We start from the raw sequence: 26,702 nt of genomic DNA on the forward strand, positions 1-26,702 counted from the left end.
TCTCCCAATTTCAGATACCTACTGATTGGAGTGTCATGGACACCGAGCTGTTCTGCCGACACTTCGCGGGGCTGCGGTCTCCCCTTTGTGCCATTTGCCAGTCGGCTACTCACACCGCGACTTGGTGTGCCAGCTCAGTGGCAGCCCCGCCCTTAGACGGTCCGTCGACCTCAGGTACTGCCCAGGGCCTACCGGCGCCGGTACGCCTGCCGCAGACAGATAAACTGGGACGCCCGGTCAAGACCATGGGAGGCGCAGCCATCTGCAACAACTACAACAGCGGGTCGTGCAATTTCAGTCAGTGCAGGCTGCTCCACGTATGCACACGATGTCATAGAGCTCATCCCAGGCTCATGTGCGAGGTCAAGCAGGCTAAAAGATCTTGACTAAGCCGGGTCAACGTGTTGTGGCTCAGTGTCTACCTCGCCAATCATCCCACCCCCTCACTTGCCGCCTACCTAGTTCAGGGCTTCACTCAGGGCTTTCATACAGGACTTGTCTCTCTCCCTCACCTTACACACGAGTGCCAGAACCTGCGGTCAGCAGCCACGGATGTACAAGCCATCGACCAGCTATTACAGGCAGAGCTAGACCGGGACTTTGTCATAGGCCCTTTCACGAAGCCCCCATTTAACACCTGGCGAGTCAGCCCTATTGGGCTTGTCAAGGGCAAGTTCTCCAATAAACTCAGGTTGGTCTACGATTTGTCAGCGCCTTATTCTTCCTCTGTCCCCAGTCTTAATTCCCTTATTCCCTCTGAGGAGTTCTCCCTTAAATACGCATCAGTAGACACGGCCATCCAGGCCATTCTCAAGTCAGGCACAGGAACATGGCTCTCCAAGGCTGACATCTCAGATGCCTTCAAGCTCCTTCCTATCCATCCATCTCTCTGGTGCTGGCATGGCATCAAGTGGAGGGAGCTCTACTATTTTGCCACTAAGCTAACCTTCGGGTCCAAGAGTAGCCCCTGGCTCTTCGACTCGTTTGCGCAGGCTCTCGCATGGATCTTGCTGCACGTAGCCCAGTGCCAGGGAGTCATACACTATTTGGATGACTTCCTGCTGATCGAGTCACCTGGCTCCCTTCCAGGGGATCTGGATAAACTAAGGGTGGTCTTCAATAACCTTAACGTCCCCATTGCTGAGCACAAGGTGGAGGGCCCAGCGCAGGCAATCACCTTTCTCGGGGTCAGCTTAAACACCAGCACTATGCAGGCCAGCCTCCCCCCGGATAAACTAAGCCGCATCAGGACGGTCATGAGGGACTTCACCCGCACCAGAACTTGCACCAAGAGGCAGCTACAGTCCCTTCTCGGTATGCTTAATTTTGCCATGCGCATCATCCCTCAAGGTCGCGCATTCGTATCGTGCCTGTTAGTCCTACTGTCCCATTCACAAGACCCGGAGCACGTCCTCAGCCTGGACCCCGCAGCTATAGCAGATCTTGCCATGTGGGAGGAATTCCTAACGTCCTGGAATGGCGTGTCCCTGTTCATTCCCTCCGTGTCCTCCTCTTCACCTCAGGTCGTGACCGACGCAGCGGCCTCCACGGGTTTTGCGGCAATTTTTGGCCACCTCTGGCTCGCAGCCCCCTGGCCTCCTCAGATACTGGCAATTCCGGGCTTCACCGAGACGTCCTCCCTATTCGAGTTGTACCCCATCGTAGCCGCTGCCCACACATGGGGCCGCAGTTGGTCGGGTCAAACAGTGACCTTTTCAACGGACAATCTCGCCACTGCGGAAATCATTAACAAAGGCAGGTCTAAGTCTCTGGAGATTATGTCCTTCCTGCGGCGACTGGTCCAGCTCTCGTTATTATTTCAATTTAACGTTCATTGTGCCTTTATCCCTGGTAAATGTAATCGGGCAGCGGACGCCCTCTCCCGCTTTAACTTAGTTTCCTTTTTTGATCAGGTGCCCGGAGCCGGACCAACGTCAGCAGCTATCCCGGACTGGTCTCAACTGACCCTGGATTAACCCCTCACCTAGTAGCCGCAACTCAACTCATCGATCACTCCCTCTCAGACAATACCCGCAAGGCCTATCAAACAGCCTGGAGGGCCTTTAACCGTTTCTTAACATCTCACTCCACAGAGACCTCCCGGGTCAAGCAAGTCCTGGCCTTCATTGCCCATTGCCACTCGGACTTGGTGTTATCCTTTAACACGATCCGGCTATACCTGGCCGGGGTACAACATTTTACGTCCCTCCAGGACCCTGCCGAACCCTCCTTGTTCACTTTCCACGCCATTCGGGCTGTCATGCGCGGCATCCAGAAACGCCAGCCTACGGCCTCCGCCAAACGCCTGCCTATCACAGGAGACGTTTTCAGAAACATGTCTGATATTCTGGCCACTGCACCTTTCGGGCTCCACACTAGTATCATTATACAAGCAGCCATACACCTGGCCTTCTACGGCTTCTTACGGCCAGGCGAGTTTACCTCCAGTAGCCCCTCAGCTCGCATGCTGTGCAAGCACCACCTGGTCAGGCACGGAGACCATTTTATCCTACATATAGCAGTATCCAAGACGCAGCAGCTTGGCCCAGGTACGGACATACATTTTTATAAAACCAACAACCTCTGGTGCCCGGTCGCCATTCTCACCCGCTTGTTGACCCTTCTGGCCGATCAACCAGGAACTGGCCCGCTTCTGCCATTCCACGGTAAGCCACTGAATGCAGCCCAGTTCATGGAGCATGTCAGGATACTCCTGGGCATCCTTCACCTCAATCCGGCTCACTACTCCGGACATTCATTTCGTATCGGAGCTGCTTCAACTGCCTCCCGCCAAGGGGTCCCAGTCCACGTTATCAAAAAGTTGGGTAGATGGAAGTCCACCTGTTTTGCCCGTTACATACCCAATCCGCAAGTAGAGATGGCCCAGGCCTTTGTCAAGCTCACCCAGTAACAAACTCGAATCAATAAATGCATTCCCTACCTGTATGTTTTTGCCCCCTTATTTTGGTATACCCTACGTTAGGCCAGGGCACACTTTCAGGTCCATTTCAAGTAAGCGAGTTTATGTTAACCTTGTTTGTCATCCTTATCCGTATCGGTCAGAGGGCTCTGGGCCATAAATAGAAAGGCCAGTATGGTGGCCTGGAATTATGGGTGGAGCACGGTGGAGTATATAACCAGCCCGTTCGCCTAGCTCCCTCGTCGGTTCCGGTGCGCGATACCCACCCACCCATCCCCTGTCAGGGCATTTCTCAAGCATTATACTCCTCGGGTGAGTACTCATTTCACTCCATTTCATTTTCATTTCATTTATTACTCATTTCTCTATCTAGGGTATGCCCCCTTATTTTGGTATACCGTACGTTAGACCAGGGCACACTTTCAGGTCCATTTCAAGTAAGCGAGTTTATGTTAACCTTGTTTGTCATCCTTATCCGTATCGGTCAGAGGGCTCTGGGCCATAAATATATATATATATATACAGAATATATATATATGCTATTCATGTGACAAAGAGACAGTATCATCTCTATCCTCATACACTGTGTGTATGTATAGATAGATAGATGGATAGAGAGAGAGATGGATAGATAGATACATAGATAGATACATAGATAGATAGATACATAGATAGATACATAGATAAATGGCTATAGATAGATATATATAGATAGAGAGATAGATAGATAGATATATAGATAGATAGATAGATAGATAGAGATATATATAGATAGATAGATAGATAGACGATAGATAGATAGATAGATAGATAGATAGATAGATAGATAGATAGATAGAGAGAGATATAGATAGATAGATAGATAGATAGATAGATAGATAGATAGATAGATAGATAGAGAGAGCTATAGATAGATAGATAGATAGATAGATAGATAGATAGATAGATAGATAGAGAGAGATATATAGATAGATAGATAGAGATATAGACAGACAGATAGACAGACAGACAGACAGACAGATAGATAGATAGATAGATAGATAGATAGATAGATAGATAGATAGATAGATAGATAGATAGACGATAGATAGATAGAGAGATAGATAGATAGATATATAGATAGATAGATAGATAGATAGAGATATATATAGATAGATAGATAGATAGACGATAGATAGATAGATAGATAGATAGATAGATAGATAGATAGATAGAGAGAGATATAGATAGATAGATAGATAGATAGATAGATAGATAGATAGATAGATAGATAGATAGAGAGAGATATAGATAGATAGATAGATAGATAGATAGATAGATAGATAGATAGAGAGAGATATATAGATAGATAGATAGAGATATAGACAGACAGATAGACAGACAGACAGACAGACAGATAGATAGATAGATAGATAGATAGATAGATAGATAGACGATAGATAGATAGATAGATAGAGATATATATAGATAGACGATAGATAGATAGATAGATAGATAAATAGATAGATAGATAGATAGATAGATAGATAGATAGATAGATAGATAGATAGAGAGAGATATAGATAGATAGATAGATAGATAGATAGAGATATATAGATAGATAGATAGAGATAAAGACAGACAGATAGACAGACAGACAGACAGACAGATAGATAGACGATAGATAGATAGATAGATAGATAGACGATAGATAGATAGATAGATAGATAGATAGATAGATAGATAGATAGATAGACGATAGATAGACAGATAGATAGATAGATAGATAGATTTATAAAGACAAATGAAGGGACACGATCTCCAATGAAAAAATATTTTCCTTTACTGAATGTAATCCATACAATACATGTATAGAGCAGCTGCTAAATATACATATTGTTTGGATTACATTCAGTAAAGAAAAATATTTTTGCAGTGGAGATCGTGTCCCTTCGTTTGTCTTTATTGGATATTGGTGGATAATTGGGAGTCCACCATGACACTTCTTCTGAAGTATACGGGATACCAGACAGAGTATTCCTAACGATCAGTGGATATATACTGTATATTTATATCCATATACTGTGTGTATATGTACGTATATACAGTGCCTTAAAAAAGTATTCATACCCCTTGAAAAATTTTCACATGTTGTTATGTTACAACCAAAAACGTAAATATATTTTATTGGGATTTTATGTGATAGAGCAAAACAAAGTGCCACATAATTGTGAAGTGGAAGGAAAATGTTATAGTTACATAATAGGTGAGGTTAAGAAAAGACACAAGTCCATCAAGTCCAACCTATGTGTTTGATTATGTCACTATTACATTGTATATCCCTGTATGTTGCGGTCATTCAAGTGATTATCTAATAGTTTTTGAAACTATCGATGCCCCCCGCTGAGACCACCGCCTGTGGGAGGGAATTCCACATCCTTGCTGCCCTTACAGTAAAGAACCCTCTACAAAGTTTAAGGTTTTCTTCTAATTTGAATGAGTGGCCACGTGTCTTGTTAAACTCTGTTTTGTGAAAAAGTTTTCTCCCTATTGTGGGGTCACTAGTCTGGTATTTATATATTGTGGAGTCACCAGTCTGGTATTTATATATTGTGGGGTCACCTTATTTTGTACAGTAAACGTTTATGGGCAACTATGTCAAATGCTTTTGCAAAATCCGGATACACCACGTCTACGGGCCTTCCTTTATCCAGATACACCATGTCTACGGGCCTTCCTTTATCTAGATACACCACATCTACGGGCCTTCCTTTATCCAGATACACCACGTCTACGGGCCTTCCTTTATCTAGATACACCACGTCTACAGGCCTTCCTTTATCTAGATACACCATGTCTACGGGCCTTCCTTTATCTAGATACACCACGTCTACGGGCCTTCCTTTATCCAGATACACCACATCTACGGGTCTTCCTTTATCTAGATACACCACGTCTACGGGCCTTCCTTTATCCAGATACACCACGTCTACAGGCCTTCCTTTATCTAGATACACCACGTCTACGGACCTTCCTTTATCCAGATACACCACGTCTACGGGCCTTCCTTTATCTAGATACATCACGTCTACGGGCCTTCCTTTATCTAGATGCACCACCTCTACGGGCCTTCCTTTATCTATATACACCACGTCTACGGGCCTTCCTTTATCTCGATACACCAAGTCTACGGGCCTTCCTTTATCCAGATACACCACATCTACGGGCCTTCCTTTATCCAGATACACCACGTCTACGGGCCTTCCTTTATCTAGATGCACCACGTCTACGGGCCTTCCTTTATCTAGATGCACCACGTCTACGGGCCTTCCTTTATCTAGCTGGCAACTCACCTCCTCATAGAAGCGACTAGCTGTAGTGCTTAATCATAGCATGATTAAGCACTACAGCTAGTGCAAAACGTCAGCAATTTTTCCTTTTTTTGTGAAAACGTTTTCTCCCTATTGTGGGGTCACCAGTCTGGTATTTATATATTGTGGAGTCACCAGTCTGGTATTTATATATTGTGGGGTCACCTTATTTTGTACAGTAAACGTTTATGGGCAACTGTGTCAAATGCTTTTGCAAAATCCGGATACACCACGTCTATGGGCCTTCCTTTATCTAGATACACCACGTCTACAGGCCTTCCTTTATCTAGATACACCACGTCTACGGGCCTTCCTTTATCTAGATACACCATGTCTACGGACCTTCCTTTATCTAGATACATCACGTCTACGGGCCTTCCTTTATCTAGATGCACCACCTCTACGGGCCTTCCTTTATCTAGATGCACCACCTCTACAGGCCTTCCTTTATCTAGATGCACCACCTCTACGGGCCTTCCTTTATCTAGATACACCACCTCTACAGGCCTTCCTTTATCTAGATGCACCACCTCTACGGGCCTTCCTTTATCTAGATGCACCACGTCTACGGGCCTTCCTTTATCTCGATACACCAAGTCTACGGGCCTTCCTTTATCCAGATACACCACGTCTACGGGCCTTCCTTTATCCAGATACACCACGTCTACGGGCCTTCCTTTATCTAGATGCACCACGTCTACGGGCCTTCCTTTATCTAGATGCACCACGTCTACGGGCCTTCCTTTATCTAGCTGGCAACTCACCTCCTCATAGAAGCGACTAGCTGTAGTGCTTAATCATAGCATGATTAAGCACTACAGCTAGTGCGAAACGTCAGCAATTTTTCCTTGTTCGCTGTGTTTGTTGAGCTGTGATGTGATTTTCCAATAAAAGAAAGTGGTCTTCTGAAGAGTGCTGCAGTCCAGGGCTTGTTTTTTGTCTGTGACACTTTGTGTTGGTCCATCACATAAAATCCCAATAAAATACATTTACGTTTTTGGTTGTCACATGACAAAATGTGGACCATTTCAAGGGGTATGAATACTTTTTCAAAGCACTGTACGTTACTGTATACAGTATGCTTACTTGTGTTGCTCATTGCAGTTCTGTTATCATTTACAGTCCTGTCATCTGCAGATAACGTGGCCGTGAATGGACGCACTAAAGAAGGTCAGACCAGATGGACTCATTGGAAGCGTGCCAGTCAGCGGCCGGCAGCGAGGGGGGTCAGTAGGAGGTCCCTGCGGTTGGTAAGGAGAGCCAGCAGGTCGGGAGAAGAGGAAGCGTCTACAAAGAAATCACCTGAAAGTCCCTCCCATAACGGGGTCACTCTGGAAGCCACTTTGCATAATGGCAGCTCCGAGGAGAGAAGTGACCTGGGTGGAGCTGGACTCAGCCCTGGTAGTGAAAGCCTTAAAACACGTGCTGTGACGGATCGCGTCGAGCAGGAAAGGCAGGAGTTGTCCGGCAACGCAGAAAAGACGCACGCTTGTGCCCATTGTGGGGAGAGCTGGAGTCACCTCATCGACTTCGTATCCCACCAGATGGGAAACTGTCAGGACCGGCCCCACCGCTGCAGCATCTGTGGCAAGACCTTTGTGAAGAAGCAGCACCTGGCGGCCCACAGGAAGACGCACACGGAGGATCGGCCGTACACCTGCAACCAGTGTGGGCAGAGTTTCCGGCAGAACTCCACCCTGACCACTCACCTCTGGAGTCACGCCGGGCACAAGCCTTTCCACTGTACCTGCTGCCCCAAGAGCTTCAGCCGCAAGACCGACCTGGTGGCCCATGTGAGGCGTCACACCGGGGAGCGCCCCTATCAGTGTCCCTACTGCTGGGATCGCTTCATCCGCAAGAAATCGCTGCAGCGCCACCTGCAGAAACATTCCGGGGAGAATCTAAGAACAGGGTGGGAGCAGAGCTTCCCCAGGTGGAGGGAGACCACCAGCTGCATGGAGAGAGACCCTAAAGTTGAAGAGTGCCCAACAGAGACACCACCAACTCCTCCTCACCCTGAACCTGCCATTGAGGTGAGATTACCCCTTTATAGTCAGCATTCTTATTAACATTATTTGTTTAACGTACCGTATTTACTGGTGTATAACACACACTTTTTTCCCCTTAAAATCAGGGGAAAATCGTGGGTGCGTGTTATACCCCGATCCCCGCTGATTGTGAGCGGAGGAGCGAGCCGTTGAGATCATAGTCGAGTGTACTCGGCTAGACTCAGCTCCGCTCACAGTCATGCTCAGTCCTGCCCTATGATGGACACAGGGACTGGGCGTGACTGTGAGCGGAGCCGAGTCTAGCCGAGTACACTCAGCTATGATCTCGGTGGCTCACAATCAGCGGAGAGTGGCCGAGAGCCACAGAGCGACGCCAAGATACACAGGACATCCGGCTCTGTATCTCGGCAGTGCCATTTTTAAACTGGAAAGCGGCAATGACACTGGAACAAGGCTACACTGAAAAGTCTACAAATCACACTGGGGCAAGGCTGCAATGACAAGGCTACAATGACAAGTCTACAAATGACACTGGGGCAAGGCTACAATGACAGTGACAAGGCTACAATGACACTGACAAGGCTACAGTGAAACTGACAAGGCTGTAATGACACTGACAAGGCTGCAATGACACTAACAAGGCTACAGTGACAATGACAAGGCTACAATGACACTGACAAGGCTACAATGACACTGACAAGGCTGCAATGACAAGGCTACAATGACAAGGCTGCAATGACACTGACAAGGCTACAATGACACGGCTACAATGACACTGACAAGGCTACAATGACACTGACAAGGCTACAATGACAAGGCTACAATGACACTGACAAGGCTGCAATGACAAGGCTACAATGACAAGGCTGCAATGACACTGACAAGGCTGCAATGACAAGGCTACAATGACAAGGCTGCAATGACACTGACAAGGCTACAGTGACACTGACAAGGCTACAACGACACTGACAAGGCTACACTGACAAGGCTGCAATGACACTGACCAGGCTGCAATGACAAGGCTACAATGACAAGCCTGCTATGACACTGACAAGACTGCAATGACAGTGACAAGGCTACAGCGACACTGACAAGGCTGCAATGACACTGACAAGGCTACAATGACACTGACAAGGCTACAATGACAAGGCTGCAATGATACTGACAAGGCTACAATGACACTGACAAGGCTACAATAACAAGGCTGCAATGACACGGCTGCAATGACAAAGGCTACAATGACACTGACAAGGCTACAATGACACTGACAAGGCTACAATAACAAGGCTGCAATGACAAGGCTACAATGACACTGACAAGGCTACAATGACACTGACAAGGCTACAATAACGAGGCTGCAATGACAAGGCTACAATGACACTGACAAGGCTACAATGAAACTGACAAGGCTACAATAACAAGGCTGCGATTACAAGGCTACAATGACACTGACAAGGCTACAATAACAAGGCTGCAATGACAAGGCTACAATGACACTGACAAGGCTACAATGACAAGGCTGCAATGACAAGGCTACACTGACACCCACAAGACTACAATGACAAGGCTACAATGACACTGACAAGGCTGCAATAACAAGGCTGCAATGACAAGGCTACACTGACACCCACAAGGCTACAATGACACTGACAAGGCTACAATGACACTGACAAGGCTGCAATAACAAGGCTGCAATGACAAGGCTACAATGACACTGACAAGGCTGCAATGACACTGACAAGGCTACAATAACAAGGCTGCAATGACAAGGCTAGAATGACACCCACAAGGCTACAATGACAAGGCTGCAATGACACTGATAAGGCTGCATTGATGGGCATTTAAATGTAAGTTTTTTTTCCTTAAACTTCCCTCCTAAAAGTTTATTTCCTTAAAATTCCCTCCTAAACTTGGGGTGCGTGTTATAAACGCTGATAAATACGGTATTTATATCATGAGGTTACAGCAGTGTCTATGGAGGATACTATGCTGGCCACACATATATCATCAGCCATTGTTCAATGAGGGGGGCACAGTATTGTGAATTCCTAACTTGTGGGTGTAATTCCACCTACAGGAGGACACTAAGCTCAGCAAAAAAAGAGGACCAGCACCAGACTTATGCTGCGTACACACGACCGGACTTTTTGACAGCAAAGGTCCGATGGAACTGGTCCGCCGGACAATTCGATCGTGTGTGGGCTCCATTCGGACCTTTGCTTGCCAAAAATCCGGCGGACTTTAGAAATAGAGCATGTTTTAAATTTTCCCACCGGAACTCCACCGGAACTCCGCCGGACCGAGAAATCCGTTCGTCTGTAGGCTAGTCCGACGGACAAAAACCGACGCTAGCGCAGCTATTGGCTACTGGCTATGAACTTCCTTATTCTAGTCCGGTCGTACGTCGTCACGTTCAAATCCGTCAGACTTTGGTGTGATTGTGTGTGGCCGAGTCCGTTCATTCGGAAAGTCAGTCGGAACTCCGTCAGAGAGACCGTCGGACCTAGTCCCTTGAAAAGTCCGCTCGTGTGTACGCGGCATAAGAGTTTTTTTTTAATGGGACTTTTGCAGTATGGCTTAGTTTTATTTTGCTTAATACAAAAAAAAAATCAGTATACAAAAATGCTAAAAAAAAAAATGCAAAAAAAATAATAAATATATATATATATATATATATATATATATCTCTCATGGTCATAAAAAACTACCTCTACCCTCCACCATAATTCACATGACAATGATTGTCAATTCACCAAGGCTCCATGCACACTGGAGCTCAAAAAAGCTTTTTCTGGACTCCAGATTGCTGGCAGAAAACGCTGGCTGAAAAACGTGCTTTTAACAGCGTATTGTACTAGCGTTTAAATGCGTTTATGAGCGTTTTTACTAAAAATACACTCCAAAAATCCCACAATGCAGGGCTCGATAAACCCCCCGGGCGCCAGGTCGCATTTGCGACTATAATTTGCGTCCTGGGGCGACGCAGCTGGGGTATCCTGCCTCCGTGTGGACCCCGACCCCCCCGCCGTGCGATCGCATCGGGCCGCGCAGGCCAGTAATTGAGGCCGCAGCTTCTGAAGTCCTTCTGTAATCTGGCGCCATCTTGTGGTGGATGTTGATATTAAAACACATCCAACAAATGCTAATGCAATGCTAATGGGGCTTCAAAGCCCTGCCTGTTTTCACTGCCCGTCCATCTCCTTCCCAAAGTGGAGAAAGTGAAGTGATTGCGGGCATCATCTGGTGAGTGTGGTACGGTTTAAATAGCTTCATATAGCTTTATTTTATTTTATTTTTTTCATAATAGCTTTTATTTTTATTTGTTTTTTAAAAGTAAAAAAACTTTTAATTTTAATTAAGGAAAAAAAAAAAAGTATTATTTGTAATCTCCCTGCTTGGCCCCTTTCACACTGGCTGTCTGATCAGGTTCGCCTGTCAGTTTTTCAGGCGGACCTGTTCGGACCCTTAGTGGGGGGTATGGCGGTAAATAAGCGGGAATATGGCGGAAATAAAAGCAGTCACATTCTTTAGTTAACCAGCATTAACCACTTTCAGACCGGACCATTTTGCTGGTAAATGACCAGAGGTCTTTTTACACTTTGGCACTGCGCTGCTTTAACTGGTAATTGCGCGGTCATGCAATGTTGTACCCAAACAAAATTTGCGTCCTTTTCTTCCCACAAATAGAGCTTTCTTTTGATGGTATTTGATTGCCTCTGCGATTTTTATTTTTTGCGATATAAACGTAAAAAGACCGCAAATTTTGAAAAAAAATGATATTTTCTACTTTTTGTTATTAGAAAAATCCAATAAACTCAATTTTAGTCATACATTTAGGCCAAAATGTATTCAGCCACATGTCTTTGGTAAAAAAAAAAGTCAATAATTGTATATTTATTGGTTTGCGCAAAAGTTGTCACATCTACAAACTAAGGTACGTTTTCTGGAATTTACGCAGCTTTTAGTTTACGACTGCCTATCTCATTTCTTGAGGTGCTAAAATGGCAGGGCAGTACAAAACCCCCCCAAATGACCCCATTTTGGAAAGTAGACCCCCTAAGGAAATTGATAAGTGGCATGTTGAGCCCATTGAATATTTTATTTTTTTGCCTCAAGCGATTGAATAATGACAAAAAAAAAAATATTTTTTTTTTTTTACACAAAGTTGTCACTAAATGATATATTGCTCACACATGCTATGGGCGTATGTGAAATGACACCCCAAAATAAATCCTGCTGCTTCTCCTGAGTACGGGGATACCACATATGTGGGACTTTTTGGGAGCCTAGCCGCGTACGGGGCCCCGAAAACCAAGCACTGCCTTCAGGCTTTCTAAGGGCGTAAATTTTTGAGTTCACTTCTCACTACCTATTACAGTTTTGAAGGCCATAAAATGCCAAGATGGCACAAAACCCCCACAAATGACCCCATTTTAGAAAGTAGACACCCCAAGCTATTTGCTGAGAGGCATGTTGAGTCCATGGAATATTTTATATTTTGCCACAAGTTGCGGGAAAATTACAAACTTTTTTTTTTTTTTTCACAAAGTTGTCACTAAATGATATATTGCTCACGCATGCCATGGGCATATGTGAAATGACACCCCAAAATAAATTCTGCTGCTTCTCCTGAGTACGGGGATACCACATATGTGGGACTTTTTGGGAGCCTAGCCGCGTACGGGGCCCCGAAAACCAAGCACCGCCTTCAGGCTTTCTAAGGGCGTTACAGTTTTGAAGGCCATAAAATGCCAAGATGGCACAAACCCCCCCCCCAAATGACCCCATTTTGGAAAGTAGACACCCCTAAATTTAGGGGTACACTAGTGAGACTAGGTAATAAATGGCGGGTGCCCTGAAACTATAAAAAAATAACTAACCAACCAGCGTCACCTGTAACAGTTATATGGTGATCACTGGTGAAAGGGTTAACTAGGGGGCAATCAGGGGGCTTTATGCGGTAGTATATGGGGGTCCCTGGCGCTATAAAAAGCTGCGGCGAACCTAAATACCTACCTGCCTAACTAGCGTCACCTGTGACACTAATACGGCGATCAGAAAAACGATCGCTTATTAGGCTGGGTTCACACTGGAGCGATGCGGGAACGCCACGAATCTGCGGCGGGTTCCCGCATTGCATGCCTCCCGGCGGCAGTTCACACTGCCCTATGCGAACTGCTGGGAGTGTCAGTGAAATGTTACTGACACCCCCAGATCAGTTCGCATATCGCAGTGCGATCTGCAAACTCGGATCGCATGGTGTGAACACCCATGCGATCCGATTCTGCTGCGGGCCAAAAAAAGGGTCCCATGCGAATTTGCGGCGGGTGTGGCGGGTGCGGCGAATGGCTGAACTCGAATCGCACAGAGATCGGATGTGATTTGCACTGCAGTGCGGTGCGAATCACATTCGTTCTCATAAACCGCTGCAATGTGAACCCAGCCTTAGTGACTCTGGCGACGGGGGGTGATCACGGGGTTAAACCTTTATTGGGGGGGTTAGGGGGGCACATTAGAACTAAAGGGGGCTAACTCTAACTGCCCTAACAGTTATTACAGTCACAAATGACACCAATGCAAAAAAAAATGACATTGGTGTCACTGTGACTGGGGGGCAGGGGTAATTGGGGGGGTGATCGGGGGGTAAAGGGGGGGTGTGAGTGTGCCTGGCATGTTCTACTGTGTGTGTAGAGTGTTGGTGCAACTCACCGATCCTCTCTCCTCGGTGCCGGAACGAAAAATACCGACACGGAGGAGAGAATACATCACTTCCTCTCCTGTGTTTACATTACAGGAGAGGAAGTGATGTCACGGGGGATTCCTATTCGTCGGGAGCGATCGCGAGGGGGTGGCCATGAATGAATGGCCGCCCCCTCATCCCGGATCGCTCTCGAAGGAATGCCGACCGCCGCAGGCACCGGGGGGGGGGGCCCGATCGGGCCCCCCACCCGCGGGCAGGCAGGGACTTATATATACGCCCATATGCCTGCCCGTGCCATTCTGCCGACGTATATCGTCGTGCGGCGGTCGGCAAGTGGTTAAACACTTGGTGTCACATCAGAATATATTCATTACCTACACAAGTTAAATGCCTATATATATATAATGTTTGGTTCTAGTTGTCTTTCTGTGTTAAATTAAACATTGGTTCATTTTTATGTTGAAAATAAAGCTAATTTTTATATAATTTTTATATAATACATTTTTATATTGAAAATAAAAAACAAAAAAAAAACCTGGCTCCTAACTTTTTTTAGCTGGCTCCTAGATTCCAAACAAATTTGTCAACCCCTGCCACAATGCATTCCCAAACTCCCGCAATGCTTTGAAAAAAAAAATAGAACGCCGAACGCTAGTTAACGCGCGTTTATAAGCGTTTAGCATTTTTTTAGCTTTTTTTTTTTTGGTGGTTAGAAAAACGGCACTTTGAATGCGATCTTATGGCGTTCAGAGAACAGCCTCCACTGGTGATAAAAGCTAAAATGTGTGTATGGACACATAGAATAACATAGAGTGTGTGCATGGAGACAAAGAGTGCGTGCATGGACACATAGGATAACATAGAGTGTGTGCATGGACACATAGGATAATATAGAGTACGTGCATGGACACATAGGATAATATAGAGTGCGTGTATGGAAACATAGAGTGCGTGCATGGACACATAGGATAATATAGAGTGCGTGCATGGACACATAGGATAATATAGAGTGTGTGTGTATGGACACATAGGATAATATAGAGTGCGTGCATGGACACATAGGATAATATAGAGTGCGTGCATGGACACATAGGATAACATAGAGTGTGTGTGTATGGACACATAGGATAACATAGAGTGCGTGCATGGACACATAGGATAATATAGAGTACGTGCATGGACACATAGGATAATATAGAGTACGTGCATGGACACATAGGATAAAATAGAGTGCGTGTATGGAAACATAGAGTGCGTGCATGGACACATAGGATAATATAGAGTGCGTGCATGGACACATAGGATAATATAGAGTGCGTGCATGGACACATAGGATAATATAGAGTGCGTGCATAGACACATAGGATAACATAGAGTACGTGCATGGACACATAGGATAAAATAGAGTGCGTGTATGGAAACATAGAGTGCGTGCATGGACACATAGGATAATATAGAGTGCGTGCATGGACACATAGGATAATATAGAGTGCGTGCATGGACACATAGGATAATATAGAGTGCGTGCATGGACACAGGATAACATAGAGTGCGTGCATGGACACATAGGATAACATAGAGTGCGTGCATGGACACATAGGATAATATAGAGTACGTGCATGGACACATAGGATAATATAGAGTGCGTGCATGGACACAGGATAACATAGAGTGTGTGTGTATGGACACATAGGATAACATAGAGTGCGTGCATGGACACATAGGATAATATAGAGTACGTGCATGGACACATAGGATAATATAGAGTACGTGCATGGACACATAGGATAAAATAGAGTGCGTGTATGGAAACATAGAGTGCGTGCATGGACACATAGGATAATATAGAGTGCGTGCATGGACACATAGGATAATATAGAGTGCGTGCATGGACACATAGGATAATATAGAGTGCGTGCATGGACACAGGATAACATAGAGTGCGTGCATGGACACATAGGATAACATAGAGTGCGTGCATGGACACATAGGATAACATAGAGTGTGTGTGTATGGACACATAGGATAATATAGAGTGCGTGCATGGACACATAGGATAACATAGAGTGTGTGCATGGACACATAGGATAATATAGAGTGCGTGCATGGACACATAGGATAAAATAGAGTGCGTGTATGGAAACATAGAGTGCGTGCATGGACACATAGGATAACATAGAGTGTGTGCATGGACACATAGGATAATATAGAGTGCGTGCATGGACACATAGGATAAAATAGAGTGCGTGTATGGAAACATAGAGTGCGTGCATGGACACATAGGATAATATAGAGTGCGTGCATGGACACATAGGATAATATAGAGTGCGTGCATGGACACATAGGATAATATAGAGTGCGTGCATAGACACATAGGATAACATAGAGTACGTGCATGGACACATAGGATAAAATAGAGTGCGTGTATGGAAACATAGAGTGCGTGCATGGACACATAGGATAATATAGAGTGCGTGCATGGACACATAGGATAATATAGAGTGCGTGCATGGACACATAGGATAATATAGAGTGCGTGCATGGACACATAGGATAATATAGAGTGCGTGCATGGACACAGGATAACATAGAGTGTGTGTGTATGGACACATAGGATAACATAGAGTGCGTGCATGGACACATAGGATAATATAGAGTACGTGCATGGACACATAGGATAATATAGAGTACGTGCATGGACACATAGGATAAAATAGAGTGCGTGTATGGAAACATAGAGTGCGTGCATGGACACATAGGATAATATAGAGTGCGTGCATGGACACATAGGATAATATAGAGTGCGTGCATGGACACATAGGATAATATAGAGTGCGTGCATGGACACAGGATAACATAGAGTGCGTGCATGGACACATAGGATAACATAGAGTGCGTGCATGGACACATAGGATAACATAGAGTGTGTGTGTATGGACACATAGGATAATATAGAGTGCGTGCATGGACACATAGGATAACATAGAGTGTGTGCATGGACACATAGGATAATATAGAGTGCGTGCATGGACACATAGGATAAAATAGAGTGCGTGTATGGAAACATAGAGTGCGTGCATGGACACATAGGATAACATAGAGTGTGTGCATGGACACATAGGATAATATAGAGTGCGTGCATGGACACATAGGATAAAATAGAGTGCGTGTATGGAAACATAGAGTGCGTGCATGGACACATAGGATAATATAGAGTGCGTGCATGGACACATAGGATAATATAGAGTGCGTGCATGGACACATAGGCTAACATAGAGTACGTGCATGGACACATAGGATAATATAGAGTGCGTGCATGGACACATAGGATAATATAGAGTGCGTGCATGGACACATAAGCTAACATAGAGTACGTGCATGGACACATAGGATAATATAGAGTGCGTGCATGGACACATAGGATAATATAGAGTGCGTGCATGGACACATAGGATAATATAGAGTGCGTGCATGGACACATAGGATAATATAGAGTGCGTGCATAGACACATAGGATAACATAGAGTACGTGCATGGACACATAGGATAAAATAGAGTGCGTGTATGGAAACATAGAGTGCGTGCATGGACACATAGGATAACATAGAGTGCGTGCATGGACACATAGGATAATATAGAGTGCGTGCATGGACACATAGGATAATATAGAGTGCGTGCATGGACACAGGATAACATAGAGTGCGTGCATGGACACATAGAATAACATAGAGTGCGTGCATGGACACATAGGATAAAATAGAGTGCGTGCATGGACACATAGGATAACATAGAGTGTGTGTGTATGGACACATAGGATAATATAGAGTGCGTGCATGGACACATAGGATAACATAGAGTGCGTGCATGGACACATAGGATAATATAGAGTGCGTGCATGGACACATAGGATAATATAGAGTGCGTGCATGGACACATAGGCTAACATAGAGTACGTGCATGGACACATAGGATAATATAGAGTGCGTGCATGGACACATAGGATAATATAGAGTGCGTGCATGGACACATAGGCTAACATAGAGTACGTGCATGGACACATAGGCTAACATAGAGTACGTGCATGGACACATAGGATAACATAGAGTGCGTGCATGGACACATAAGATAACATAGAGTGCGTGCATGGACACATAGGATAACATAGAGTGTGTGTGTATGGACACATAGGATAATATAGAGTGCGTGCATGGACACATAGGATAACATAGAGTGCGTGCATGGACACATAGGATAATATAGAGTGCGTGCATGGACACAGGATAAAATAGAGTGCGTGTATGGAAACATAGAGTGCGTGCATGGACACATAGGATAATATAGAGTGCGTGCATGGACACATAGGATAACATAGCGTGCGTGCAGGGACACATAGGATAACATAGAGTGCGTGCATGGACACATAGGATAATATAGAGTGCGTGCATGGATACATAGGATAATATAGAGTGCGTGCATGGACACATAGGATAATATAGAGTGCGTGCATGGACACATAGGATAACATAGCGTGCGTGCAGGGACACATAGGATAACATAGAGTGCGTGCATGGACACATAGGATAATATAGAGTGCGTGCATGGATACATAGGATAATATAGAGTGCGTGCATGGACACATAGGATAACATAGAGTGCGTGCATGGACACATAGGATAACATAGAGTGCGTGCATGGACACAGGATAACATAGAGTGCGTGCATGGACACATAGGATAATATAGAGTGCGTGCATGGACACATAGGATAATATAGAGTGCGTGCATGGACACATAGGATAATATAGAGTGCGTGCATGGACACATAGGATAACATAGAGTGCGTGCATGGACACATAGGATAACATGGAGTACGTGCATGGACACATAGGATAACATAGAGTGCGTGCATGGACACATAGGATAATATAGAGTGCGTGCATGGACACATAGGATAATATAGAGTGCGTGCATGGACACATAGGATAACATAGAGTGCGTGCATGGACACATAGGATAATATAGAGTGCGTGCATGGACACATAGGATAATATAGAGTGCGTACATGGACACATAGGATAATATAGAGTGTGTACATGGACACATAGGATAACATAGAGTGTGTGCGTGGACACATAGGATAATATAGAGTGCGTGCATGGACACCTAGGATAACATAGAGTGCGTGCATGGACAAATAGGATAACATAGAGTGCGTGCATGGACACACAGGATAACATAGAGTGCGTGCATGGACACACAGGATAATATAGAGTGCGTGCATGGACACACAGGATAATATAGAGTGCGTGCAGGGACACATAGGATAACATAGAGTGTGTGCATGGACACATAGGATAACATAGAGTGCGTGCATGGACACATAGGATAACATAGAGTGCGTGCATGGACACACAGGATAACATAGAGTGCGTGCATGGACACACAGGATAATATAGAGTGCGTGCATGGACACACAGGATAATATAGAGTGCGTGCATGGACACACAGGATAATATAGAGTGCGTGCATGGACACATAGGATAACATAGAGTGCGTGCATGGACACACAGGATAATATAGAGTGCGTGCAGGGACACATAGGATAACATAGAGTGCGTGCATGGACACATAGGATAATATAGATTGCGTGCATGGACACATAGGATAACATAGAGTGCGTGCATGGACTCATAGGATAACATAGAGTGCGTGCATGGACACATAGGATAACACAGAGTGCGTGCATGGACACATAGGATAACATAGAGTGCGTGCGTGGACACATAGGATAATATAGAGTCCGTGCGTGGACACATAGGATAATATAGAGTGCGTGCGTGGACACATAGGATAACATAGAGTGCGTGCATGGACACATAGGATAACATAGAGTGCGTGCAGGGACACATAGGATAACATAGAGTGCGTGCATGGACTCATAGGATAACATAGAGTGCGTGCATGGACACATAGGATAACATAGAGTGCGTGCATGGACACATAGGATAATATAGAGTGCGTGCGTGGACACATAGGATAACATAGAGTACGTGCATGGACACATAGGATAACATAGAGTGCGTGCATGGACACATAGGATAATATAGAGTGCGTGCATGGACACATAGGATAATATAGAGTACGTGCATGGACACATAGGATAACATAGAGTACGTGCATGGACACATAGGATAATATAGAGTGCGTGCATGGACACAGGATAACATAGAGTGTGTGTGCATGGACACATAGGATAATATAGAGTACGTGCATGGACACAGGATAACATAGAGTGTGTGTGCATGGACACATAGGATAATATTGAGTGCGTGCATGGACACATAGGATAACATAGAGTGCGTGCATGGACACATAGGATAATATAGAGTACGTGCATGGACACATAGGATAACATAGAGTGCGTGCATGGACACATAGGATAACATAGAGTGCGTGCATGGACACATAGGATAACATAGAGTACGTGCATGGACACATAGGATAACATAGTGTACGTGCATGGACACATAGGATAATATAGAGTGCGTGCATGGACACATAGGATAATATAGAGTACGTGCATGGACACATAGGATAACATAGAGTACGTGCATGGACACATAGGATAATATAGAGTGCGTGCATGGACACAGGATAACATAGAGTGTGTGTGCATGGACACATAGGATAATATAGAGTGTGTGCATGGACACATAGGATAACATAGAGTACGTGCATGGACACATAGGATAATATAGAGTGCGTGTATGGACACAGGATAACATAGAGTGTGTGTGCATGGACACATAGGATAATATAGAGTACGTGCATGGACACATAGGATAACATAGAGTACGTGCATGGACACATAGGATAATATAGAGTGCGTGCATGGACACAGGATAACATAGAGTGTGTGTGCATGGACACATAGGATAATATAGAGTACGTGCATGGACACAGGATAACATAGAGTGTGTGTGCATGGACACATAGGATAATATTGAGTGCGTGCATGGACACATAGGATAACATAGAGTGCGTGCATGGACACATAGGATAATATAGAGTACGTGCATGGACACATAGGATAACATAGAGTGCGTGCATGGACACATAGGATAACATAGAGTGCGTGCATGGACACATAGGATAACATAGAGTACGTGCATGGACACATAGGATAACATAGTGTACGTGCATGGACACATAGGATAATATAGAGTGCGTGCATGGACACATAGGATAATATAGAGTACGTGCATGGACACATAGGATAACATAGAGTACGTGCATGGACACATAGGATAATATAGAGTGCGTGCATGGACACAGGATAACATAGAGTGTGTGTGCATGGACACATAGGATAATATAGAGTGTGTGCATGGACACATAGGATAACATAGAGTACGTGCATGGACACATAGGATAATATAGAGTGCGTGTATGGACACAGGATAACATAGAGTGTGTGTGCATGGACACATAGGATAATATAGAGTGCGTGCATGGACACATAGGATAATATAGAGTGCGTGCATGGACACATAGGATAATATAGAGTACGTGCATGGACACAGGATAACATAGAGTGTGTGCATGGACACATAGGATAATATAGAGTACGTGCATGGACACAGGATAACATAGAGTGTGTGCATGGACACATAGGATAACATAGAGTACGTGCATGGACACATAGGATAATATAGAGTGCGTGCATGGACACATAGGATAACATAGAGTGCGTGCATGGACACATAGGATAACATAGAGTACGTGCATGGACACATAGGATAATATAGAGTACGTGCATGGACACATAGGATAATATAGAGTGCGTGCATGGACACATAGGATAACATAGAGTGTGTGTGTATGGACACATAGGATAACATAGAGTGCGTGCATGGACACATAGGATAATATAGAGTACGTGCATGGACACATAGGATAATATAGAGTACGTGCATGGACACATAGGATAAAATAGAGTGCGTGTATGGAATCATAGAGTGCGTGCATGGACACATAGGATAATATAGAGTGCGTGCATGGACACATAGGATAATATAGAGTGCGTGCATGGACACATAGGATAATATAGAGTGCGTGCATGGACACATAGGATAATATAGAGTGCGTGCATAGACACATAGGATAACATAGAGTACGTGCATGGACACATAGGATAAAATAGAGTGCGTGTATGGAAACATAGAGTGCGTGCATGGACACATAGGATAATATAGAGTGCGTGCATGGACACATAGGATAATATAGAGTGCGTGCATGGACACATAGGATAATATAGAGTGCGTGCATGGACACATAGGATAATATAGAGTGCGTGCATGGACACAGGATAACATAGAGTGCGTGCATGGACACATAGGATAACATAGAGTGCGTGCATGGACACATAGGATAATATAGAGTACGTGCATGGACACATAGGATAATATAGAGTGCGTGCATGGACACATAGGATAACATAGAGTGTGTGTGTATGGACACATAGGAAAACATAGAGTGCGTGCATGGACACATAGGATAATATAGAGTACGTGCATGGACACATAGGATAAAATAGAGTGCGTGTATGGAAACATAGAGTGCGTGCATGGACACATAGGATAACATAGAGTGCGTGCGTGGACACATAGGATAATATAGAGTCCGTGCGTGGACACATAGGATAATATAGAGTGCGTGCGTGGACACATAGGATAACATAGAGTGCGTGCATGGACACATAGGATAACATAGAGTGCGTGCAGGGACACATAGGATAATATAGAGTGCGTGCATGGACACATAGGATAATATAGAGTGTGTGTGTATGGACACATAGGATAATATAGAGTGCGTGCATGGACACATAGGATAATATAGAGTGCGTGCATGGACACATAGGATAACATAGAGTGCGTGCATGGACTCATAGGATAACATAGAGTGCGTGCATGGACACATAGGATAACATAGAGTGCGTGCATGGACACATAGGATAATATAGAGTGCGTGCGTGGACACATAGGATAACATAGAGTGCGTGCATAGACACATAGGATAATATAGAGTGCGTGTATGGACACATAGGATAATATAGAGTGCGTGCATGGACACATAGGATAACATAGAGTGCGTGCGTGGACACATAGGATAACATAGAGTACGTGCATGGACACATAGGATAACATAGAGTACGTGCATGGACACATAGGATAATATAGAGTGCGTGCATGGACACATAGGATAACATAGAGTGCGTGCATGGACACATAGGATAACATAGAGTACGTGCATGGACACATAGGATAATATAGAGTACATGCATGGACACATAGGATAATATAGAGTGCGTGCATGGACACATAGGATAACATAGAGTGTGTGTGTATGGACACATAGGATAACATAGAGTGCGTGCATGGACACATAGGATAATATAGAGTACGTGCATGGACACATAGGATAATATAGAGTACGTGCATGGACACATAGGATAAAATAGAGTGCGTGTATGGAAACATAGAGTGCGTGCATGGACACATAGGATAATATAGAGTGCGTGCATGGACACATAGGATAATATAGAGTGCGTGCATGGACACATAGGATAATATAGAGTGCGTGCATGGACACATAGGATAATATAGAGTGCGTGCATGGACACATAGGATAACATAGAGTACGTGCATGGACACATAGGATAAAATAGAGTGCGTGTATGGAAACATAGAGTGCGTGCATGGACACATAGGATAATATAGAGTGCGTGCATGGACACAGGATAACATAGAGTGCGTGCATGGACACATAGGATAACATAGAGTGCGTGCATGGACACATAGGATAATATAGAGTACGTGCATGGACACATAGGATAATATAGAGTGCGTGCATGGACACATAGGATAACATAGAGTGTGTGTGTATGGACACATAGGAAAACATAGAGTGCGTGCATGGACACATAGGATAATATAGAGTACGTGCATGGACACATAGGATAATATAGAGTACGTGCATTGACACATAGGATAAAATAGAGTGCGTGTATGGAAACATAGAGTGCGTGCATGGACACATAGGATAACATAGAGTGCGTGCGTGGACACATAGGATAATATAGAGTCCGTGCGTGGACACATAGGATAATATAGAGTGCGTGCGTGGACACATAGGATAACATAGAGTGCGTGCATGGACACATAGGATAACATAGAGTGCGTGCAGGGACACATAGGATAATATAGAGTGCGTGCATGGACACATAGGATAATATAGAGTGTGTGTGTATGGACACATAGGATAATATAGAGTGCGTGCATGGACACATAGGATAATATAGAGTGCGTGCATGGACACATAGGATAACATAGAGTGCGTGCATGGACTCATAGGATAACATAGAGTGCGTGCATGGACACATAGGATAACATAGAGTGCGTGCATGGACACATAGGATAATATAGAGTGCGTGCGTGGACACATAGGATAACATAGAGTACGTGCATGGACACATAGGATAACATAGAGTACGTGCATGGACACATAGGATAATATAGAGTGCGTGCATGGACACATAGGATAACATAGAGTGCGTGCATGGACACATAGGATAACATAGAGTACGTGCATGGACACATAGGATAATATAGAGTACATGCATGGACACATAGGATAATATAGAGTGCGTGCATGGACACATAGGATAACATAGAGTGTGTGTGTATGGACACATAGGATAACATAGAGTGCGTGCATGGACACATAGGATAATATAGAGTACGTGCATGGACACATAGGATAATATAGAGTACGTGCATGGACACATAGGATAAAATAGAGTGCGTGTATGGAAACATAGAGTGCGTGCATGGACACATAGGATAATATAGAGTGCGTGCATGGACACATAGGATAATATAGAGTGCGTGCATGGACACATAGGATAATATAGAGTGCGTGCATGGACACATAGGATAATATAGAGTGCGTGCATAGACACATAGGATAACATAGAGTACGTGCATGGACACATAGGATAAAATAGAGTGCGTGTATGGAAACATAGAGTGCGTGCATGGACACATAGGATAATATAGAGTGCGTGCATGGACACATAGGATAATATAGAGTGCGTGCATGGACACATAGGATAATATAGAGTGCGTGCATGGACACATAGGATAATATAGAGTGCGTGCATGGACACAGGATAACATAGAGTGCGTGCATGGACACATAGGATAACATAGAGTGCGTGCATGGACACATAGGATAATATAGAGTACGTGCATGGACACATAGGATAATATAGAGTGCGTGCATGGACACATAGGATAACATAGAGTGTGTGTGTATGGACACATAGGAAAACATAGAGTGCGTGCATGGACACATAGGATAATATAGAGTACGTGCATGGACACATAGGATAATATAGAGTACGTGCATGGACACATAGGATAAAATAGAGTGCGTGTATGGAAACATAGAGTGCGTGCATGGACACATAGGATAACATAGAGTGCGTGCGTGGACACATAGGATAATATAGAGTCCGCGCGTGGACACATAGGATAATATAGAGTGCGTGCGTGGACACATAGGATAACATAGAGTGCGTGCATGGACACATAGGATAACATAGAGTGCGTGCAGGGACACATAGGATAATATAGAGTGCGTGCATGGACACATAGGATAATATAGAGTGTGTGTGTATGGACACATAGGATAATATAGAGTGCGTGCATGGACACATAGGATAATATAGAGTGCGTGCATGGACACATAGGATAACATAGAGTGCGTGCATGGACTCATAGGATAACATAGAGTGCGTGCATGGACACATAGGATAACATAGAGTGCGTGCATGGACACATAGGATAATATAGAGTGCGTGCGTGGACACATAGGATAACATAGAGTGCGTGCATAGACACATAGGATAATATAGAGTGCGTGTATGGACACATAGGATAATATAGAGTGCGTGCATGGACACATAGGATAACATAGAGTGCGTGCGTGGACACATAGGATAACATAGAGTACGTGCATGGACACATAGGATAACATAGAGTACGTGCATGGACACATAGGATAATATAGAGTGCGTGCATGGACACATAGGATAACATAGAGTGCGTGCATGGACACATAGGATAACATAGAGTGCGTGCATGGACACATAGGATAACATAGAGTGCGTGCATGGACACATAGGATAACATAGAGTGCGTGCATGGACACATAGGATAACATAGAGTATGTGCATGGACACATAGGATAATATAGAGTGCGTGCATGGACACATAGGATAATTTAGAGTACGTGCATGGACACATAGGATAACATAGAGTACGTGCATGGACACATAGGATAATATAGAGTGCGTGCATGGACACATAGGATAATATAGAGTGCGTGCATGGACACATAGGATAACATAGAGTGCGTGCATGGACACAGGATAACATAGAGTGTGTGTGCATGGACACATAGGATAATATAGAGTGCGTGCACGGACACATAGGATAACATAGAGTATGTGCATGGACACATAGGATAATATAGAGTGCGTGCATGGACACATAGGATAACATAGAGTATGTGCATGGACACATAGGATAACATAGAGTGGAGTTCATGGGCTGTTAAAAAAAAACACCCACATTCCAAAAAACGGTTGTTTATGAGCTC

The 26,702-nt window shown here is 44.4% G+C and overlaps 1 protein-coding gene across 3 annotated transcripts in view; it reads left to right on the plus strand.

Annotated features, from left to right (window-relative positions):
• The window catches only part of LOC143973741 (uncharacterized), a 65,976-nt gene that overhangs the window by 13,191 nt on the left and 26,083 nt on the right, over window positions 1-26,702 (plus strand). For 2 of the 3 annotated variants that reach the window (XM_077474582.1, XM_077474579.1), the window contains one exon: window positions 7,393-8,303. In XM_077474582.1, the coding sequence (XP_077330708.1) occupies window positions 7,393-8,303 (911 nt within the window). The remainder of the gene's footprint in view (window positions 1-7,392; window positions 8,304-26,702) is intronic. The other variant, XM_077474580.1, reaches the window with a different exon arrangement.

This window comes from Lithobates pipiens, unplaced genomic scaffold (assembly GCF_037356315.1).
Source record: "Lithobates pipiens isolate NorthernLeopardFrog02 unplaced genomic scaffold, aLitPip1_a1.2 Scaffold_94, whole genome shotgun sequence".
NCBI classification, from domain to species: Eukaryota; Metazoa; Chordata; class Amphibia; order Anura; family Ranidae; genus Lithobates; species Lithobates pipiens.